The 20316-nt window shown below is 32.0% G+C and overlaps 1 protein-coding gene across 2 annotated transcripts in view; it reads right to left on the bottom strand.

Annotated features, from left to right (window-relative positions):
* The window catches only part of LOC118189594 (fibrillin-1-like), a 791047-nt gene that overhangs the window by 279276 nt on the left and 491455 nt on the right, over window positions 1–20316 (bottom strand). For both annotated transcript variants that reach the window (XM_085810675.1, XM_085810674.1), the window contains exon 8: window positions 18442–18567. In XM_085810675.1, the coding sequence (XP_085666801.1) occupies window positions 18442–18567 (126 nt within the window). The remainder of the gene's footprint in view (window positions 1–18441; window positions 18568–20316) is intronic.

Below are 20316 nucleotides of genomic sequence, written 5' to 3' on the forward strand. Positions count from 1 at the left end.
TAGTCATAAAAGGAAAACTAACGGACCAAATGCTATCAAACTTGGGAATCGTGTAAAGGAAGTTATGGGAATTTATTTTCCGCGGGAAAAAAAAGACGTTAAAAACTCATCACCAGGGGACAAATGGCGCTGTTAACAATATTGTTAAATAAAATAAGACATGAAAACATCTGTTTAAAATGTGTTTAGGGGTTTCCGAAACGTGTTAGAAAAGCATGTTCAATGTAGCGTCCAGCATTTTCCGAAAGCATGTTAAATCCTGTTACTGCATTCTCAACAGCAGCTCTTAGCATATCAGCAGGAATGTTACGGACATGTCAGTGTATCACATTTTTCATTTCTGCCAAATTCTTTAGGTTATCACCATAAACAGTGCTTTTGAGATAACCCCATAACCAAAAGTCACAGAGGTTGAGGTCTGGTGGGAAGAGGGAAAGTTTGGCTTATATAAGACGTTCATTCGTGAAATGTTGCCTAAGTAACTGTGCGACACATGTGAAGTGGGGCCCAACCCTGCATAAAAATCGTAGTATCTAAAATGCCACGTTACTGCAGTTCATGAATCACGAAAAATTTTAACATTGACTCTAAGTGAGCTGCAATCACAGTGGTCCAGCTGTCGACTCCTCTTCAGAGAAAAATGGTTCAGTTATAAAACTAGCTCTCATTCAACACTAAACGGTGTGGAATGACTGTTATGCAATCGAATGCAGTAGGAGAATGCAATGGAACTAGATAGATAACGTGAGAGATTTCTTTGGCCCAAATTGATTAAAAGCGTTTTGAATCAATATTTTCATGTTTTATGGCCGAACTCAGGCTTCAAAAATTACAAATTAGCGATCTGTAAGAAAACGATTTCCAGATTGTACGCACTTGTGCGAGTGATTTGCGATCTCACATTTTCTAATCGCTAATTCGTGGTTTTCACGGACGAATTTCTCACTTACACGGATGGCGCACTCGACTTTTATCGAATTTAACACCTTTAAATGGTAATTTGCTTACTTCAAAGTTTCTTAAGGGTATACAACATATGAAACCCGTGTAACAAAAGGTTAAGTTAGATTCCGACCCATATTTCGTTTAACAATATTGCATACAGCGCCCTTTCCCCCTGGTGGTGAAGTTTCGAACTTCCTTTTTCTCCCGGAAAATAAATTCCTATGACCTCCTTTACACGATTACCAAGCTTGATAACATTTGATCCAGTAGTTTTCCTTTTATGACCGTTTCAATGTAGAACTTTAATTATAACCACTCTGTATATTATTAAATTTTAATTTGAAGCTATGCGTTATATATATATATATATCATGCGTAAATTTTTCGCTTTTATGGAAAAATAAAGAATCAAAGCAAATATACTTAGGATAATGGACCAAAACTGAAAAAATTTCCCCTCCCTTCGAAAAGCAAATATTGAAACTTCGACCTTGAATTTATTGGGTTACCGAAATATTTAATTTGACTTATCTTCTAAGTCCTAGTGCCGACAACAATTCCGAATTACTTAAGCTGAAGTAAAAGATTTAGTATATATTCACTGTATGTTAATAAAGTAATAAGAGTGTAATAAAAACAGATTATAGAATTTACGCTGATGCAACGTTTTGTCTGACTGCACAACATGTAATGGAAGAGAAGGCTTATAGAGATCTGTTTTTGACATGCTTCTAAAAGTAGATGTCATACTCCTTTTGCCTCTTCAATGTCAAAAAACCTTCCTTTGAGAGGGAACTTTAGTTTTGGAGAAAGAAAAAAATCACAAGAAGAAAAATTTGAAGAACATGCAGGACGATTGAGTACACATACTTATTTTCGGAACACAAGCGGTTGTCCGACTGGTTATTGAATAATGAAAAGATGGATTGTCATGTAATACAAAACATTTGGAATACCTTTTCTGACTGAAAACGTAAGATTAAAAGTCATCTGCTTAATTCGCAGCCATTTACAAGTCAACTGCTCGGGCAATTGCAGAATCGTTTTGATCCTGAGCTTGTAAGACAAACCTAATATCACTGGATTTAAACACTTCTTTAATCTTCCGAGAACGTTCCTTCTTTAGCTCATATTCCAAGAATATTAAGTGAATACAATTATTGTAAAAGAGATTGAATATTCATTTGCACTACGGCTTGGTAGTTTACTAACGAGTTAACAAAACGTAAATTCTGCTTTTTGTGTCTAAGAATACAACAATATTTTAAATATTTACAAATAAAATATTAAATTGCAGATTTAATTGGAGCCTCACCAGTTGCCTAGCATTTGAAGATTGTTAAATACTAATTGTTTGTTGCGAAGTCTAACCCAGGCTGCATGGTTGGTTTTCGCAGTTTTCTAGGTTCTCTATGAAAGCATCTTAATCAAATAGCTCCAATGTTCTTTCTATGTTCAAATAACCAACTAACCTAGTTTAAGCGCGATTTCCAAGTGAAGTTACTAGCAAAACCGGTATACTCATTAAAAATCATGCAGCTTGCCAATCGGGAGTAACATGAAAGATACGGCGCCAATAATTGAACTGCTGTTACGGTACGCTGTTTCTAAACTTAGATGGTCATTCCTTAATTAAATAGACCACCAGCGGCCGAGCGGTAAAGACGCTGAACATTGGTAGTTCGGTCTGAGGTTCGAATCCCGCGAACGGGCTGCCTGCATGGACATTTTCGTGGTTTTCCCCATGTGTAACGTGTATACGAGCCAGTTTCCCATAGAAAGTCCTCCACGAATGAATCCCGTCCCTTTAGGCAGATAACCCTCGTGTGCTTTGCCATAATTAAACAATCCAATCCAATCCTTAATTAAATATAATTGATTTGTAACTTCTACTAGAGCTGACGGTAAGAATTGAAGTGTAAATAAATAATATCGTGTGCAATCTTGATTAATATAAAATTAAAAATATTTGCATAGAAAAATATTTTCATTCAAACAAAGTTTTTTAAATATTTGCAATTACTTTATAAGAAGGATTTATTAATAACCGTAATAATTACTTATTACTGATGATTAGGATTCAGTTCTTGACAATTGCATTCTAAATTAGAATTTTAAGGATATAATGAAAATACGCTACGCAAAAAAATGCATTTTAGGATAAAAAATTAGTTGATTTTTTATGTTTTAAAACTTCTTAAATTTATTTAATAAACATCGTATCCTCGTTGCTAATTGAATCCAGAATGTTGGGTGTCGTTTATATAATTATTCTTACTTGTCCACAGAACCTACTAACTTATCCAGCCATTAAGTAGCTGCAGATCATTTCTACATAACCATTGAACTTCCATTAATTCAGTCTCTAGAGGGTTGTATGTTTATATCATAATTTGACTTTTATAAAAATGATTATTCTAAATCTTATGTTTCTATAAAAATATACTGTGCTTTAAAAATATGGATGATAGTATCAGCCGCTCTTTCAGCCACTTCATAAGCAACAGTTTCTTTAGAAATAAATTATGAAGTTAATGTCATAAAATATTTTCATAAAATTCAAATAAACATCAAACGAAAATTCTCAGTTATACACAATTCGATTTAAACAAAGTTAAAGTAAAGTAGCAGACGATAAAACGCCGAATGTAAAAATTTACTCTTACAAAAATTTACGCTTATTTTTTTTAAAAAAAGGAAGAAAGAGATAAATTAAAAAAAAATAGTTAAAAATTTGAATAATATCATCTGTAATGTTTTAAAAAATAGCTTTTCATATAGTATTAATAAATATTTATTACGCATCATTGAGGGAAAATATTTCATATAATTAATTAATTAAAATTTTACTTGAAATTTAAGGTTAAAAATAGCTGTGGCAATTCACTGTAAGAAAAATCCATAAAACACATTTGGCGTTATTATCGGTCAAAAAAAATGCCAAATTTCAAAACGCGAAAATATGTAAATTCGTGTATATCTTAGAAAATTTTGAATAAAAAAGTCTAATTTTTTGCAGATATGCTTAAAAATACACCTACTTTAAGATGATGGTAAAATTATTTTTATAGGTTATAATTCAAAATGTTTTTCGAAAAATTTATAAAAATTATTTAAAAATAGAAATTTAAAAAATAAAACACAAAAATTGGGTAAATTTCATTTGGAATGAACCTAAATTTCGAAATGTGAAAGAAAAAAATAATGAAAGTTTAATAAAAAAAGAGATATTAATAAATATTTACCAAATTCAATTAACATTGAGGAGCTAAAATTTTGAGAGCTAATATTTTAAAAACTACTCGTACGATTTTTACAAAACTTGGTATTGTGGCATAATGTGAGTCGTAGAATCGAAATATGGAAAAATATTGATATGTTATTTCAGAAAAAGTCCGATTTTGTGTCAAAATACCTATGTTAGAATAGTGCTATATATAAATCTAATATATATCCTAAGTCGCGCTTTCGAGACATGAAAAACGCAGTTTGAATTTTGTCAATCGGCCCAGTAGAACCGGAGATATAGCACTGTCCCATTTTTTTTAGCATTGTATATTGTAATTTTTCTGAACTCACCCATCTTTTACTATCATATTATCTATTAAATCCAGATCTTCTTCCGGAAATTAGAAGACAAAGTGTCTTACGTTTGTTATTTTTCCATGTGGGGAATTCCTAACGATATTTCACATCAGATGCTCTCTAAAAAATAAGTAATATTCATATATGAGCCATATGTTGGATTACAAATTTGTCGATTGATTTGTGTTCCAACACAAGGAACTGCAACTCAATAAGTGCCATTTTATCTACATAATTAATGAATTAAAAATGTCTGTATACTTTATATTGGATGTGTGATATCCAGGTATACACACATTTGTTGATTTAAAGTGCGCATTAGAGTTCAAATCTAATCAGAATAATTAAGAATTAGATGCCTCACAAATTATTTCTATAATCTTAAAAAATTAAATCAGGTGTCGTGAAAAAGTCTAGCTACAATTTTAATTAGATCTAAGATTGAAACAAATTAAAAAAATCTTCACAAAGAAGAAAGTATAGAAGTAATTATAAATAAACCTAATTATAATTAAAATTAGCTGAAAGTAACTCTGCTAATTTTAATTATAATACACATTTTTTTCTCCTTGAGTTATTTCTAGGTTGTATCTGCGTGATTAAAAACGCAAATGTGAGCTATTTGATGTTTTTTCAAATGTTGTTAAATCCGAAACACAAAATAAATTTTACACGCAAGTAGTGATAGTTTCCTTGATTACTATGCCTCTTTGATAACAGAAATAAATAATCTTACTCCGAAAAATAATCTTAAATGGTAATTTAATTACTAAAATTTTAAAAGAAATTCCAGGTATAGAATAAAATACTAAGAAAATTACACAATTTAAACTACATTAAAAGAACTACGTCGGAAAGAAATCCGATTCGAGGCTCTGAGATAATAATCTTTTTTCTCGTTTATTGATTTCTATTTAAATATGGCTCAGAAGAAAATAGCTTCTTGCCAGATTGTATATCAGCTGCACTTCGGTATCATATGAAAGAGAACAAGTAACTTTTTTTTTTAATTATAGGCAGCAGAAACGAAGAGTCATTTATTATTTTCCATCAAATTAATGCAGCATTAATACCATTTCAGGCCATTTTTATTTTTCTAAATTACACCATCTTAAATACACCAACGAGTAAAATTTACTTTAAGTAACTAATAAACTTTATCTATTTAACCTTCTTAAGCTTACAGGAATTATTAGAGGCATCCAGTACATAGGCAAAAGATAAAACTCCATAAAGGTTTACTAAAACTATGTAAAAGAATGCAGCTATAATTAATAAAACGTAGCCACCGCTACTTGTGGGGCGGTCTCAGAAATTCAAATATTTTAATGCATTGAACAATAGCAAATACAAAATCAATCACAACGCCCACAGGTGGATATATCAGGAATAAACAACTTCCTGGCGGGTTGTCACAGCTCTTTCTCTCCTAAACTACAAATCATTCGCTATTTAAACTCAACTTTACGTGCATTCTGGCGATAGCCTATGGTAGAACTAGAAAGTATGCAAAAGAATTAAGGCAAATATGACGTATTAATTAATATAAACCTCATCAATTTCGATAAAAGCACACTATCGCTGGTGAAAACAATTGATAGAGTAAGTGATGACTAAGAATGAACACGCAGACATCGAAAAGTATTCCTACGAAATAAATGAGAGTAGGAATTGAACCCTACAGGAATCGGACATATCTCAGTTCTTGGTGACTCCATGGAAAACGTCATGTTGCAATCTGGATTTCTAAAACATTCGAGACATACTGAATAGCACTGAGACGCTGGCCAATTAATTTCGTAAATACCGCAGTTTTCGGGTATTCATCCATAAAAGAAGCGTTATAAGTCGTCCATAATTTTAATTTTCATATTACATGATCTTTTTCTGTTACCATTAACAAAATATTTTAATTCAATCATTTACATGATTATTTCTAATCTTTACTCATTATGGTGCGTCCATGTTAAAACCTTTTTTCAAATAACATACTTATTATTAAATCTTGAGATTCCCAAGAAGTTCTGAAAACGTTAGTATTTTCAAAGTAAGTCGACTTACCCTGTCGCTCACTTTTTGTTTGCGTTCACACTGTCAGTCATTTTTCCCCCCGCTACCGGGCATGGTTTGCATCAAGCAGTATTGATGAACATGGGTTCGAAATATCTGATCGAGAGTTATTGGTTTAATAGATAATAAAAATTAAATTTTAATTTGTTTCGCAATTATAGATGTATACTCCTATATTACAGATGTTTACACCTACTCATACGGTATAGTGGTTAGCATTAAATCGAATTCCATACTTGGTTTGACTTTCACATAAAGCTTGGTGATATGAGTACTTCTTCTCTTTCCCTAGAGGCAGTATCGACCTACTGTGGTACCCTGGGTAAAGTTTTCTGTATTCAGAACGCCTAAATGACAAATAGGTATATCTATTTCTAAAGAATGCTTTCAATCACGTATTTGTGTACTAGAGGTAAAAAAAGCATCCTTTGTCCATAAAGAACGTGGAAAATTATCGTAAAGCAGTTTTAAACGTAAAAAAAAAAAAAAAAAAAAAAAAAAAAAAAAAAAACTTCTAATTATCTTCAAGGTAGCAGTAATCGGAATTTGTACAACTGTTGCAGCGATCCCGACAGATTTTTCGCAGGAGTTCAAAGAATTTGCGTTTTAATATCTCTCACAGACCGGCCGGCTAATCGTTTTAGATAATTTGATTTTTCAGAAAGCGTTCACCCTGTAGTATCATATTCATAAAAGAGAACAGTAAGGCCAGAGGATGAGAAATCTAGCAAATAAGATGATTGTGACTTGATAGAGATCTACCGTATTTATGCGAATCTATTGCGCCATCGAATCTAATGCGCATCCCCATTTTAAAACTTTAAATAATAAAAAAATTGTTTGTCGGCGAATGTAATGCGCATCAATGGTTTGAGGAATTTATTGAATCTTATTTTATACAACAATGGATTTGTATATAAACTATCAATCAATGGTATGATAATTTTATTTAAATTTAGATACCATATTTTATACAACAATGGATTTATACATAAAGTAACAGAACATAGAATTAACCTATTAGTGGGCTATTGTTATGTGAAACAATCATTGTTAATTACCACTACCGTATATACGGTACATATCGTAAAGTATGAACATGAAATAAATGGTAACATTTCTATCTAGCTAACAGTTTCTACAATCAGTGATTAATAGTAAACGTCTTTATTCACTATTTTGATGATAACTTTTTTAGTCCCCTTCTCCGTAATGGTGTAGTTACGAGGCATATCAAACCAAATTGGCGTCTCGTCAGCGTTGCCAATTTGCCCCATTGAAAAATTCTTTTCCTTCCGAAGTGTGATGACATACCGCTAAAATGTTAGTAGTTTTCCCTCAAAATCTGCAGGAAGCTTTTGGCATATTGTTGTACGGCGTCTTAGAAATAAGCCCATCCGCTTCATAAACCGATCCACCCATCGACGGCTAGCTTTAAACTGTCGTTTCGGTATTCCAAGAACTTCAGCCTCCTCTTTTGCTTTATTTCCTATAGTGTCGCTAGTCACAGGTTGTCCATTCTTCCTCCTTTCACGTACAAATTCCAAAACCTTTTCTTCAATTTTAGGGTGTCTTCCTTTGCGAGGGCCAGTGAATTTCTTTCTACTAGTTTTAGTTGCAAACAGTGCCAATTTCTGTTGCCGCCACAAGCGAACATTGCTCTCAGCTACGTTGAACTCTCTCCCAGCCTTTCTATTGCCATTTCTTTCAGGATAAAGAATTACTTTACGTTTGAAAGTAGCGTCATATGACATTCTTCTCTGCTTGCCCTCCATTTCGTGACTACTTACTCTGCAGTATGCAATAATGTGTCAACGATAAATGTAACGGTAAATGTAGTCGAGAAATACAGTAATCCATTGTTACGATTTAAATTCGGTTGACGTCATCGGCGAACTGCTGACGTCATCGGCGAACTTTGCACTCGAATCTAATGCGCACCCCAATTTTGAGTACTACATTTGGCCAAAAACGATGCGTATTAGATTCGCGTAAATACGGTATTTTTAATTAAAGTATGATTTTCTTTTCTTGCTCATTGTTTAATATTAGATATCGCATCGAATGTTCGAAAGATACTTTAATTCCATTTGTATTACAACACAAATTACGTTGTGACCGATGACTGTTTTCAGACATTTCTTCTGCAAACAGCATGTTAAGTTCTTTAACGGGTTAGAAACAAATACTACAAGGAAATCGACTTTTTTGTAAATTTTTGGAAGAGAGAAATATTACTTGCTTTCTTAATTTAGATAAAAATACATAATTTAATAAAGAAATTTTGAAATTTATTTTGTCGAAAACATATTAAATAATAATATTAGTGCCAAACTGAATGTATGCAGAAATTAAATATTTCGTTTTTCCTTTTTTAAAAAAAAAAAAAAAAAAACTAAATGAAAACAAGTCTGACCAAAATTTACTGTCCTCTCTTCAAATATGATATTTCAAATATTTTCACTTAACTGGGTCGAATAAACAGAATTCCAGAACACATAAGAAAGATAAATTCAGTGTTGAAAAGATTAAAAAGACCACTTTTCGATCATTCATTTTCGGAAAGAATTTTCTTTTTAGCATTTTATCACGACGTCAAACTGACACATTTGAAATTGAAAGAATGAGTTCAAACAATGTCTTGAAGTGTACTGATATGTTCCGAAAATTCCTAATACAGGAAAGCAGAGAAGGCAATCCATTTCACGCATCTGATGTCAGTGTTGACATTCTGTAGCAATCAATCAAAGTACTGTACATATTGTTATACGAATAACTCGTAAGGACCGTACGAGCAAGGATGTCCGAGAAAGATCTGTATTAACAGGAGGAAAGAAACAATACATTGAAGAACGGTATGCGATGAAAGAAAGAACTAACGCAAAAATATATTTACTACAAAAATTTATAACACAAAAGCCAGGTGAGTTTCAGGCACATTTAATAAACTTGAATACGAATTCAGCTTCTTTAGTTGATTGATAATGTCCAATTTTTGTAAATTATTATTTTATTTAAATTTTCTCAGATTGATACAAAGCTATTCTCTAAATGATTCCACAGTTTCGAAGAATACCTATTAATAGCGTTTCCAGAGTTTAAACATTTGCTTTTTCTTCTTAAATATACTTTTCCTCTTCTTTCTTTGTTCCTAAGGCTGCCTAAAGGGATACCTTCGTGGAGGGTTTTCTGGTTCAATCCCAGGGACACTGGAGGACCTTATGTGCCTACATACAAAGTGCTTCAGATAGGAATAGCATGACTAAATATATCATCATTGTAGTATACGTCTTTAAAGTAAGAAATAATTCAAAAGAGTTAAACCCAGAGACAACCATAACTTGGGTTACGTGATACCTTTCAGTAAAAACATGACATTTAAATTCCTGTGGTCTCTCTACGAAGAAATTTCCAACCAGTAAGTTATTTCACATTCTACTTAAATCGTAAAGAAAAAATTATATCTTCTTATGACAAAGTGACAATGAAGATAAGTCGGAAAATTGCATAACTTAATTGTATATATAACATGATAGAAATGAAAGGTGATTAAAAGTTGGATAAAATTCATGTATAACTGCATTAAAAATATAAATATTAAAAATAAAATTTTAAATTTTAACACTTCTGTAACGCTTAAAGATACTGTTAAGAATATTGTACATAGATAAATGATTTTGGTGCATTTATATGTGAAATTGTTGTGTTGTTTTGCGTAATGCAACATGAAACATCTGAAATGAAAGCTATGCTGGAAAATTAAGAAAACAGGGTAACTCCATTTAACATTGAGTAAATGGGTATCTCGTTAATTTGGCGCTCGCCAAATTAACGAGATACCCATGGCAACGGTTTTGATGATTAATTTTCGGACATTTTTGTCTGGTCCCTATATCACCGTAATAGGTATTGTAAATTAATAAACATAATCGATCACTGTATTAAGTGTAACCGTAATTCGACCCTCATATTGCCTTCCAGTAATTTCGAGAAGCAGAAAGTGTTAGAAATATCTCGACGGCCGGGTGAAAGCTATACAAGGCCGGAGAGAGTATCTGCTTTCAGTTGTTGTTGATAGACGATAGCTCAGAGGAGTGAGTTTCGAGGTACTATCTACCAAGTTAAACCGGCTTTGCATTGCTTTGTGTTTAACGATCTTTGTAGTTTGAAGTATCACTACTGATTGTGCACTATGACACTGTGATGAACTGTACCAGCATTTTTTCGATAAGTTCAAAAGCTTTGAAGCGTTTCTTTCGATAAAATAAATTTCATTAACCTATTGTTGGACTTGCGTCCATTGAATCTATTACGAACCCTTAAGCACGCAACAATAGCACTTCTAAAGTAGTGTTTTGTAATAAATTCATTAAAAAGGAACTTCAAAACATTCCCATGCCGAAAATTTAAAAGTCAGATAGTATAACTGTATATATATATATATATATATATATATATATAGTTATACAATTGTTGTTTTCTAAATTTCAGTAAGTAAGCATTTTAAAAAGAATTTAAACAACTTCAGCGAAAATATGTGTCATGGATAAATAAAAAGCTATTATAGAAAATATAAAAAATATGCTTCAACTTTATAATCAGAATTTAATAAACTGAAACAGAAATTTATGTTACTTATTAAATCCTTAACGATTTAAAATCTGAGGTAATTATACAATATTTTATGAACAAACGTACATCATGCAACAAATGCCAAGGGAGCTTTCGCTATTGCTGAAACATGTACGCTAAAAAGCGCATTATATTTCATCTAAAACATTATTAAACACCTCCTATATTTCAAAGCAGGCTTCGTATATTAAATTACAATTTATTCTAATTACTGTAAACTGGTTACTGCAAATTTGCTTAGGATACTAATAAAATTTTGTATTTTCTAAGAGAGTATGTTTATTTACTAAGGTATTTTCTTTCAAACCCTACTCTTTTAAATGTATAATTTTAAATAAAAATATAATTATCATTTTATAGGAAAATATGAATGTATAAACCTAAATCACAATGCTACAATAATATGTTTCTGCCAAACTAATTAATGATAGGTATTTGACTAGGGCAAAATACATAAGGGTTACTTGCCTAAGAGGAGGGATGATTTTGTAGAGGATTTGCTGAGGGAAACTGGCTCCTGTTCATATTACATATAAAGAAACCAAAAGAAAAAATTGCATATAGTTAGGATATTTGCCTCGTTTCGAAACCGGGTCGATTATTAACCGGTTTTAACCCCTCATTCACTGATGAAAAAATTGCTTATTGAAATCAACATTAGATCTATTAAAATTAGTAATTATAATTCTTAAAGAAAAAAACTGGAACTCAGGTTCAATTCTTTAGATTCGACTGCACTAGGAGTCGTTAAATTTGTTTTGAAATACAAGAAAAAATTTAACAAAACAAAAATTACCAGAAAAAATAAATAAAAACAAAAATACCAGACAATTTTCGAGATACGTAATACACAGTGTTAGAAATACTTTTCATTAACTGCAATAATGCTGCAAAGGTTCATAAGAATTGTCAGTTAGATGTATTATTATGAATTAAAGTATTCAAATTATATCAGATTTCATATTTTATTAATAAAATAAAATAAATATTCAAATTATTAAAAGTGTATTTATTGTTTTTAAATTATTCAGCTTGTTAATTAATATAGATAGATTAAATCAGAAACATAAATCAAAGATCTGATGCTTTGCTGAATGGCGGCCCTTAAATAACTTAGTTGCGAGGCCGCGTGAAAGATAAACAAATTGTAGCTTAATGTTTTTGTAGTGCTAAAAAAACAAACTTTAACTGACTTTTTACTTTAACTACGAGGCAATGATATTGGAGCGAAAAGGCCTCTTTCCTATTCTCAAGAGTCCAAGATTGTAGAATTAACGAAGCAAAAGAAAATATGTCCAAAAGAAATTCGCCCTAAAATTGCTGATATTTAACATTTGAATTAATTCTACAATTTCCGAGATATACGCCTTAAAATTGGCACTAACAACAAGGGATACTGATGGATAAGCTACAGAATAAAACTACGAAAGTCTCAAGAGGAAAATTTAGCTAATGGCAGATAGTTGTGATAAGAAAGAAGAGTATGAAAGCAAAAAGGTATTAATTCTTATTTAGCGCGTCTTTAAATATTTAGCAAAGAACGAGAAGTATAAATAATTAATCTCATCTTTCAAGTAAACTAGGTTCAAATACAAAAGGATTTTAACTCTTATCTCATGCAAGCTGGTAATTGGCTATATTAAGAAAACTATCATAACATACTTAAAAATTGGACGTATTACGAGTGCCATAGACGTACGTCATCACCAAAAGATTCGATAGCGAGCTGCTGATTTTTTATGGTGAAGTTTAATTAGAGGTGCTTTAAAAATTCGTTCCTATCAGTAATAACTGCTGATACATCGTTAAAACAATATCTGCTGAGTGAACTTTCTTCATGTGAATTACAATGCTCGTCCAAATTATAGGATAATTTGAAAGAAAACACTAATTAAAGTTTCAACCCTTGTCAAATAGTGCAATTATTTAGATTAACTACCTGCAGCTGATAACAAAAATGGACTCCTGAACATAGGTTAAAGTATAAACTATGCAAATTAGACGATTGACAATGTGACGTGCAATGGATGCTTGCTGGAATTTGTTATTGCTTAAAGTTAATGTATTTTCCGAGAGTGATGATTGTTCATTAGTTATGACTCGAAGGTATCTTAAGTGAAGGGTTAAAGTGCAGTCGACTTGGCAGTAGAGGTGGTTTTAATAACGTTTTATTTCTAGTTGACATTTGTATCCGCAATTCACTTGGAACTCCAATCGTGCCTATTCAATAACATTTAAATTTTTAATGTTACTGTGACAGGAAGCGAGCACAACGAAACAGCAACAAAGCAGCACAGAAATTGAAGCTGAAAGTGGCGCATTTATCCAATATGGCAGGCTGTTAAGAGAAAAGTTTCAGTTCCCAAGAGTTAGTTCACCAGCGTTGCGCAGGCCATGAAAGATGGAATGATCTAGAAACGACGCAATCCAGAAAAGTTATTACAGTTTTTAAAACAGAGAGGGAGAATTAAATGGTTACCGTTAGTTTAAATCATAATTTTGATTTACATATTTTTATTTTACATACACATGTACACACACACACACACACACACACACATATATATATATATATATATATTTAAAAACTTTTAAACCTTCATCAGCCAAAATTCATCTGCAAAAACAGACTCTTTAGACACTATTAGGATTTATGTATTATTGCCTAGGTTCGAATCACGGATTTTCCGATATTTTTTAGTTAAAAGATATATGATAATTAAATAATTATTTAATCCACTACCTAAATAATTGCAAGCATAAAGAATATCATTAAACTGTGTAAGATAACTTATCGTCTTCGACGGATTGCTAATAATTTCCCAATATCTAGTCTCATGTTCTATGGCGTTTTATGTTGTCAGTAAAAAATACCTACAGCAACCATTTCTGGTAACTAATCCTCGATATCGATTATTATTTCTGTTTCTTTCTTAATCATCGACATATATGGTAGCTTTTATCTCCACTTTCTGTTTATCTTCCAGGCTTAAGCAAGATTTACTGACCTGTAAAATTCTGTTAACCACAGCAATGCTTACATGCTATTTCACTTTCTGCTCAGGATCAGCAGAGTTTCATTATTCTCTCGAGGTTACACACTTTATTACTTGTTCCGAAGACTTTCAGCCAAAATAATTTATTTTTGTATTACCTAATTATGCAGCTAATAATTTTAACGGTGTCTTTACTTATTTAGAGGACAGGAGTTTTAAAGTTTATTAAGTAATAATAATTTGAGAAATTTATTAAATAATAGTAATGATCGAATAATTATATTACTGCCACGCGATCACAGCAGATAAGGTAATTAGAGAAACCAGCTTTCTTATGGCCAGGATTGAATTCTGTTAAGTCATGAAAGTTTGAGACCAAAAGTTCTATGGGAAGGAAGACTTAATCCATTAGAAAGAATGCTTTCTCGCATGGCTCATCACAGGGAAAGAGGAATATGATACAGCTAAGTTTTTCAGACTTTAAAGTCTTAAACAAGGTCGTTTTGAGACTTTATTTTTCGAGTATTTAAAGTCTGATCGGAAGCTATGTAAGGATTATGTTAATTTTATTAACAGTTAAATTTTAAGTTAAAGTTCCTTTCCTGTCAAATTCTTAACTTCAACTTACTACTTCCGGCCAGAACGTAGATTTGGAATCTTGCTGAATATTTAATGAGGAGGAGTGGTATTTAAACCACGAAGTTACTTACTAAGTCAGAGAGAATCAGAGTATCTGATTTACGCGCGTCTGCCTTTTTGGCTGCACTCTCTCTCAAAGCTGTTATTACGCTCGGCCGTACTCAGGCCCTTGCTAAGCTTCGTAGTCAAATAAGTTAAGGGGCCAACTCGATTTTAACCTTGATAGCTTCGGCTATACTTCTTTAGTTAATCTTAGTTTTAGTTTAATTCTTAGTCTTTTAAGTTCAAGTCCAAGTGCGGGCTTTGCTTGTACACTCCCAGGCGGAGTTTTGTTAAATTTTATTGGAATTATAAAGGGCTAGTTACCCTTCTATCTTGTTGTTTCTTGTCACCGAACTCAAGCAATTATTCGCTTATCAGTTCTTAGATTCTTCACTTCCAGCATTAACTTAGAATTCCAAAGTTAGGAACTCTACAAACCTATATATAACTACAGATTCTGTCCATACAAATGATAATAAATAATCCTTATGGCGCTTTCAAGTGAATTATTTTAACACTGTTAGCTAATTTAATTAAATTTTTATCATATGCATTTACGTTTTTCTTCACTAATTCGGATTATAAATATTTTGCAATTTTTTACAAATTGCTTTTTTACCCAAATGATGGAACAGCGAAAAATATCATTTGATTAAAAGGGAAGGGAAAAAAGCGTTTGATTCTTGAACTGAGAAGTAATAATGCACTCATCCTTGAAACAGTACTCTAGTTATTTCTACTCCACATGCTCCTCTACGGAAACACAGACATTAAATACCTCTAGCTGTTACGATGACGCGCGAAACGAGCTCACTGTGTGACTGGAATAGAATCCAAAAAGAAAATGTTAATGTTTAATCACTGAATTCCTTTGGCAATAAGTCAAACATTATGGTGAATGTTATCTCTTTACTAAAAGTAAGAAACACTTTGGAAAGAATAATGCCTTCATCCGCGATAAAAGTTATGGACAAAAATATCTCTAAGCTAGATGGCCTATGCTGAAAAAGATCACAAGGTGCAAAAAGCTAATTTTAAAATTATAAGGACTATATTTTCTTTTATATTATAAGAACTTTTAGCTTTTTTAGTCCCGCTTCTCTTCCCGAATTTTTAGTATAATATTGGCCCTTGTATAAGATAGAGGATTTTCCCTTACAATAACCTTTTGGAGATCATCCAGACTTGAGATTTTCATACTTTTCTCCACGTAGAGTCATTTTATTTAAAAAGTCTTCTCTGAAAGCTTTCTTTTTAACTCTTGCAAACTTTACTATACTTATTGAATATGCATATAAACGTATACGCTCAGCTTAAAATTAAAAAACACATTAAAAGGAAGCATACTTATTTGGTTTCCCCTTTGAAGATGTATTTCAACCATTTCATTTATCTCTCTTTTAATGCTATCTGAAATTGTTCATTTATTATATGAGACATCGTCTAATATGCAAGCCATAATTTTTCCTTAGGAAAACCATTTAAAACATGAAGCCTCATCTTACATGTGAGACCATTTCACGTATGAGTCAATACAATTTTACAGTCTGACTAATTATCAGATTAGTACAATATACACAAATATCTACATATGATAATAATAAAATTTAATTAAAAATTTTATGTATAATATATGCGAAATGGGAAAAAAATACCAGCCGAAAATATTTCTGGATGGATTTACAGGTCTTTGCGTATTTATTCTAGAATAAATAGATTTCTACATTTATCACTACAATTAAAACCGGATTACGCAATCATGCGTGTCATGCGTGTCATCACTAAAATGACGATATGATTTGTATAATCATTTGGAAGAACCAGAGAAAGGCTTTGCTCTCAACCTCTTATTTGACCATGGAAAACAAACAGAAGAATATCGCATTGACTGCCACTGACGATCTTACTTATAAATGTCAATCGCTGCGCTATGAGAATCCTATATAGTATTACTTAACAGTTAGAGATTATCGCGCTAGCTATAAACGTGACTTGTGAATAGTGATTTAGCTTCCCCAATTAATTTCATTCGAGTATTTTGCATTTGCAGATTATACAAGGTGTTTTTCAGAAGCAGACTAAACTTTATGGGGTGAATAGAACATGTCTGGATAAACCCTTTTAAGCGGGGAACGCATGTTAATTCGTTAGGCGCTAGAGACCGCCTTCTATTTTCTCACGTACGCCGTCTTTCACAACATAAAAACGGATGATGACATCCCTCTCCTCCTCATAAGTATCTCGATGCAATCCACTTTAGGGCACTAATGACGGTGTATAAGCATAAACCTGATTGATTTAGTTGTGAGTACTGTGCAAAGTAGAACGTATTCTTCAGTGAAAATAAATTTACTTAGTTAAATTTAGAGCTGAGGATTCCTAAAGGAGCTAAAACGTGGAAGAATTATTTAAATCAAGGATAAAGTTCTCTCTTAAACGACATTTACACGGATTGTTTGAAAGAATTCAAAAATGTTTATGAATTTAAAATAATGAATAAAATGTCATTACTTAAAAAGAAAAATCCATGCCTTCACTAAGGAACAAATACAAATAAAAATGCATGAAAAATTCAAATACAAAATTAGAAAGAATACAAAAAGAATAATAAAGATTAAATCAAAAACCATGACTTTAATGGACAACTGTTGCTGCGCTGAGAAAGACGGAGTGGCAGGGAAAACGACCGGCCCTCCCGTGCCGAAACACTTGCCGTGATACCATGTATACTGCGATGCTAAGTGTTTGCTTTCGGACGTTCTGTTATAACTTATAATTTGTTCCATTAGCTGGGAAATTACAAGTAATATGGATTCTAAAGTCAAGCGCTGGTAAGATTAACCACACAGTTATAAACAATTATTATTATAAGGTATCTTACAGAAAAGTAGCTATTAATATATTTTTTGTTTGGTTTTCGAAATTTTATGAGATTGCAAGGGATATTTGTGGCTTACAACCTAATCAAGATGATAATAGTGATCTCAAATGCTTTTTTAATTTGGTTTTGTTTATCGTTCTCCCTTCCGTTGGTCGGGAGTTGTTGTTTGTCCATGTTTATCACTTTAGTTTACAAAATTTAGTTTTACTGTTAACATTATGTTTATGTTGAGCACATTTTATTACTTTAGTTTATAAAAGCTAATTTTACTGATAACTTTACAATGATATTCTGGTAATTATTTCAAACTGTATGCGAAAAGAAAGTGTGTTATACCATTTACACGCTTTTACGCTGCATTTCGCCGATACATAAATTCGAAGAAATCGTAGAACATGTACCAAAATAACCACTGTATAAGGTATTTCTCCCGCTTTCCAAGCGTCCTTCGTAGTGTAGTTGTTCTGCACGCTGGGCCGGTATTCCAGAGGTCCGTGGTTCGATTCCCGGCGAAAACGTTGCTAATTTTTCATCTCTTCTGCTTCCAAAAAAAATCCTAATGTCTCTACAACTGCTTCTATAACAAAACCTATTTACATTATTCTTCCGTATAAACGCAGCAGTACGTATTTGATACCATGGATCACTTACCTAAACATGCTTGCTGGCTCTGCGATGGTACGTATCCGTAGTCACAAAGGCAATTGAAGCTACCTTCTGTGTTGACGCATCTTCCATGTGTACACAAATCCGGGTTTTTCTCACATTCGTTTACATCTGAAAAAGAAAAAGAGGCAAATATAGTTGCCATTATTTTCATTTCATAAACATAATCACTCAATCCAAAATTTCATATTATAGACTGATTAATAGTTCTTAATTTTTGAATGATAAATCAGTTACAATAGAAAGTGAAATAGAAACCCGGAAATTTTAAAATTAAACGAAATTCAGCCTTAAGCAAGTTATGTTTTATAGAAATATTTCTTGCATTTGAAGGGAACTTACAGGTTTCTACTCTTTCTACTCTTGCGCAAGAGTTAATATATAATATCCAAGTGAAAAAGTTAAGAAATTGAAAGCAAGAATATAATGCAACAGATGACTAAAAGATCATAGATCACCTCCCTTCTAAACAAAAAGAAGGAAGAAAAGAAAAACACGTAAAAATAAAAATTTTTTAAAATCCTAAGAAATAAAATATCAGTTCACCGAAAAGAGTAGAAAACCAGATATAAAAAGGATAGTGCCAGCATTCTTAAAGCTACTAGCTGACAATAAAGAAAAAATTGCAATAGAAAGTGAAAAAAAAGATTCTTTGTTTTTTAAATATACACATACGGTACATATAACAGTACTTGGAATTCAGTAAATTATGGTGAACATTCCGTGATTACTATTACTAACCTGCCAAGTGAGATTAAATGATAATTAAGCTTCATAAAAATGTATAATTAAATTTTTAATGATACCGTATCTAGTTCTAATTAAAGTTCCAAGCCAACACATTGAATTTTTAATATTCTTTACCGACTCATAAACTGAACAACTAAGCAAATCTAAATTTATGACAATTTATATTTTTAAAATAATATTCAATAAAATTAAGTTTATTGAGCGTTTTATACTGAAGTTCTAAAAATTTGCTATTATCAATAAGTGAAAAAATCTGATGTGGCCAGCATATAACGTTTCGCTAATTCCATATTTTAAATAGCAACGAGGTTTAAATAAAGCGGCAACTAAGTAATACATCCGTTTCAATGTTTGGCAAACAAATTCTAATTTACTGTATCGATAAAGTGTCTGTGTGTGTGTGTGTGTGATTATGGCAAAGCCTCGAGGGCTATCTGCCGAACGGGAGGGATGCCTTCGTGGAGGACTTTCTAAGGGAAACTGGCTCGTATACACGTTACACATGGGGAAAACCACGAAAACGCCCATGCAGCCAGCCCGTTCGCGGGATTCGAACCTCGGACCGAACTACCAGTGTTCAGCGACTTTACCGCTCGGCCGCTGGTGGGCCCTGTATCGATAAAGAGACAGGTCTGCGATGTAAAATTTTGGATAACGTTTTATTAGATATAACCCTTGTGTAAAATCTGGTTTCTAAATTTATAACAATAAAATCAAACTTTTCTCTTTTATTTATTTATTTTTATTAAAAATTGTATTTTATTGAGCGGTTGAATAACATATAAGTTGATGGGTTTTCAATTAAAGAACCTTAAAACGTTATATTATAAATTTATTCGTAGTATGAAAATAACTGGTAAAATAAAAATAAAAAAAAGAAAATCGAAAGCTTTCAGATTTTATATTACGCCCAAGAGGGCGTTTATTTAAGAGAGGGCGTATTATTTTTTATCAGCAAAACAATTTATCTTTAGAATTTCCGATACACAGTCTCGCGCGTTGGAGATAAAAATGTTTTTTTTTTTTTTTTTTTTTTTCCTGTAGAGTGTTGCCATTGTTCGCTTTGAAATTGTTGAGTTTGTTAATCAAAAATTCGTTTAAGTTTTACAA

The sequence above is a fragment of the Stegodyphus dumicola genome, chromosome 2, assembly GCF_044657685.1.
Source record: "Stegodyphus dumicola isolate Sdum_Otavi_A_Nest chromosome 2, ASM4465768v1".
Taxonomy (NCBI): Eukaryota; Metazoa; Arthropoda; class Arachnida; order Araneae; family Eresidae; genus Stegodyphus; species Stegodyphus dumicola.